Source organism: Apium graveolens, chromosome 6 (assembly GCF_009905375.1).
Source record: "Apium graveolens cultivar Ventura chromosome 6, ASM990537v1, whole genome shotgun sequence".
NCBI classification, from domain to species: domain Eukaryota; kingdom Viridiplantae; phylum Streptophyta; class Magnoliopsida; order Apiales; family Apiaceae; genus Apium; species Apium graveolens.
The window spans coordinates 261,466,653-261,469,552 of NC_133652.1; the positions used below are offsets into that span (position 1 = coordinate 261,466,653).

Below are 2,900 nucleotides of genomic sequence, written 5' to 3' on the forward strand. Positions count from 1 at the left end.
TATGCTCCCCAATCATCCACTGAATAGTCTTTTTTTTCCTTCATAAATTTTTTCAAACAACTCCTTATGCATTCTTTAAAAATGCATAAATTTATTGGTTACAAACTAAAATAATGCTTATACAAAATTAATCAAGAAAAGAAAAAGAAATGTGACTTACTTAATATATGGAAACACTTCATTGTTGTTTAAGAGGACGTGTAAATGCGCCTCATCTCATTCTTTCTCTTCAACAAATTTAACTATTGGAGCCGATAATGGACCAGAAAGTTTACCTTGGTCCTTCGGAAGACCGGCAGTTGTGAAACTATTTCTAGAAAACTCTGCACAAAATTCTATAGATTCTTCTTTCAAGTATGCTTCGGCTACACAACCTTCTGGAAAATAACGGCTTCGCACGTAACTTTTCAAAACTTTATTAAAATGCTCAAATGGATACATCCATCTATAGAAAACTGGTCCACATAAACGCAATTCCCTGACCAGGTGCACTATTAGATGTATCATTATATCAAAAAAAGAAGGCGGAAATATTTTTTCGAGCTCACATAGGGTTAATACCACATCGGCTTGCAATTTATCAAGTTTTGATACATCAACAATCTTGTTGCACAAAGTGTTGAAAAAGAAGCAGAGTCTTATTATGCTAACTCTAACATTCTTCGGAAGTACATAACGAATTGCGACCGGGAGTAATTGTTGAAGGAGTACATGGTAGTCGTGAGACTTCATCCCAAATATCTTTAAATCCACAATGGATACACAATTTCTGATGTTTGACGAATGCCCATATGGCAACTTCATTGATGAGAGTGATTTCAGCACTTTTCTGTTTTTAACTTTTGTTAGAGTAAAACTGGAAGGAGGCAGATAAGTTCTTTTTTCTCCTACTTCTGGAGCTAAATCAGTTCTAACCCCCATTTCTATCATATCTAGACGAGATGCCTCACTATCTTTGGACTTGTATTTTAAATTCAGTAACGTCCCAATTAGACTATCGCACACATTTTTCTCAATATGCATAATATCGAGGCAATGACGAACGTGATGGAATTTCCAGTATTCGAACTCAAAAAATACCGACTTCTTCTTCCAAGCACAGTCCACCTTCTTCGACTTCTTTACTTCCTTTCCATAAGAAAATTTAATGTTTTCTTGTTGTACCAACACCTCTTGTCCGAAAAGGGGTTGCCTTGGTTGTCCAAACTCTTGTTGACCATTAAAGGCTGCCTTCTTGTTCCTATATGGATGATGCCTAGGCAAATACCGACGATGACCTTGGTAATATATTTTCCTACTACAAGGTAAATAGTTAGCAATCGTATCATCACCACACACTGGACAACCCAAATAACCCTTGTTGACACAGCCAAACAAATTACCATATGCCGGAAAATCGTTAATCGCCCATAACAAAGTCGCCCTTAAAGTAAAAAACGTTTTTGTGAAGGCATCATATACATTCGGTTCACCTTCTTCCCAAAGCTTTTTCAAATCATCAACTAACGGTTGTAAGAACACATCAAGGTTGTTACCTGGTTCATGTGGACCAGAGACCAATATAGTTAACATCATAAATTTCCTCTTCATACATAACCACGTAGGAAGATTATATGTTACTAATACTACCGGCCAACAAGAATACCGATTAGTCAGCCCATTGTTATGTGGGTTAATACCATCATCCGACAAAGCTAGTCGAAGATTTATTGGCTCACTTCCGAAGGCAGGCCACCTGTAATTGATATTCTGCCAAGAAGGAGAGTCGGCAGGGTGGCGCATCTGGCCATCATGAATTCTTTGGTTGAAATGCCATGTCAACAACTCAGCTGTCGAAGAAGATTTAAATATCTGCTTAAATCTTGGGATGATCGAAAAGTACCACATAACTTTTCCCGGGATTTTATACCTTTCTCTACCATCCTTACTACCTTCCAGCGAGGTAGCTTGCACTTTGGACACTCCGAAGCAGTCTCATTTACACCCCTGTATAGAACACATTCATTGGGACACGTGTGAAATTTTTTATACTTGAGGCCTAAATTCGAAAGAGTCTTCTTTGCTTCATATGCGTTAACAGGTAATGCATTATACTGAGGTAGGAATGAGCCAACTGTAGAGAGAAGATCGCTAAATGCACTATCACACACACCGAATCTCGCTTTCCAGTTATGTAATTTTAACACCGAATCTAATTTTGTGCAGTCGCTTCCCTCAAATAAAGGTTGTTGAGCATCTACCATAAACCTCTTAAAATCATGCGAGTCTTTATCGGAGTCATCGCCCCCTAATTTACCCCCGGATTACGATATGCTGCTTTACAAACTATAACAGCTTGTGAAGCACCAGCAGCCGCCACTTCCGATGCAGTAGCCACTTCTGATGCAGCTTCAAAGGCTGATTTAAATGCATCTGCATTCTGCTCCTCTTCATGAGGGGGCACTGTGCTACCAACAGACGACGTACCAGTCTTGGATCTGTGCCAAATCCAATCAATATACCCAAGACTGAAACCATTCTCGTAGAGATGACCCCTTATTACTTTGACCGGAAATTTCTTGAAATTAACATATTTACAACAGGGGCAAGGTATTTTTTAGGATTTTTACAATTTTCTTCGGCGTAAATCAAAAACTTTTCAACCCCGACTTCATATTCCAACGAATCCCTCTCTTTTAAAATCCAATATTTCTCCATATTCGTAGGATAACCTATTTCCTACCTAATTTTCATATCAAATATTTCAAAAAAAGCAACGTACAATTAGTAATATATATGTATTACTATGTATAATTACCGACAAAGCAGAGCACAACACTGATAGGCAATAAACATAGCAAATTAATATAATTTACACCGATGCTCGTAAAGTATTAGCTTCCATAGGCCAAGAAAACTCT

The 2,900-nt window shown here is 37.9% G+C and overlaps 1 protein-coding gene across 1 annotated transcript; it reads right to left on the reverse strand.

Moving 5' to 3' along the window:
- Positions 1 to 216: 216 nt before the first annotated feature.
- LOC141665960 (uncharacterized) lies at positions 217 to 2,243 on the reverse strand. The gene is made up of 2 exons (XM_074471948.1): positions 1,910 to 2,243; positions 217 to 1,829 (listed from the first exon to the last, which is right to left on the reverse strand). The coding sequence occupies exons 1-2, from the start codon at positions 2,241 to 2,243 to the stop codon at positions 217 to 219; spliced, it is 1,947 nt and encodes a 648-aa protein (XP_074328049.1).
- Between the last annotated feature and the right edge of the window lie 657 nt (positions 2,244 to 2,900).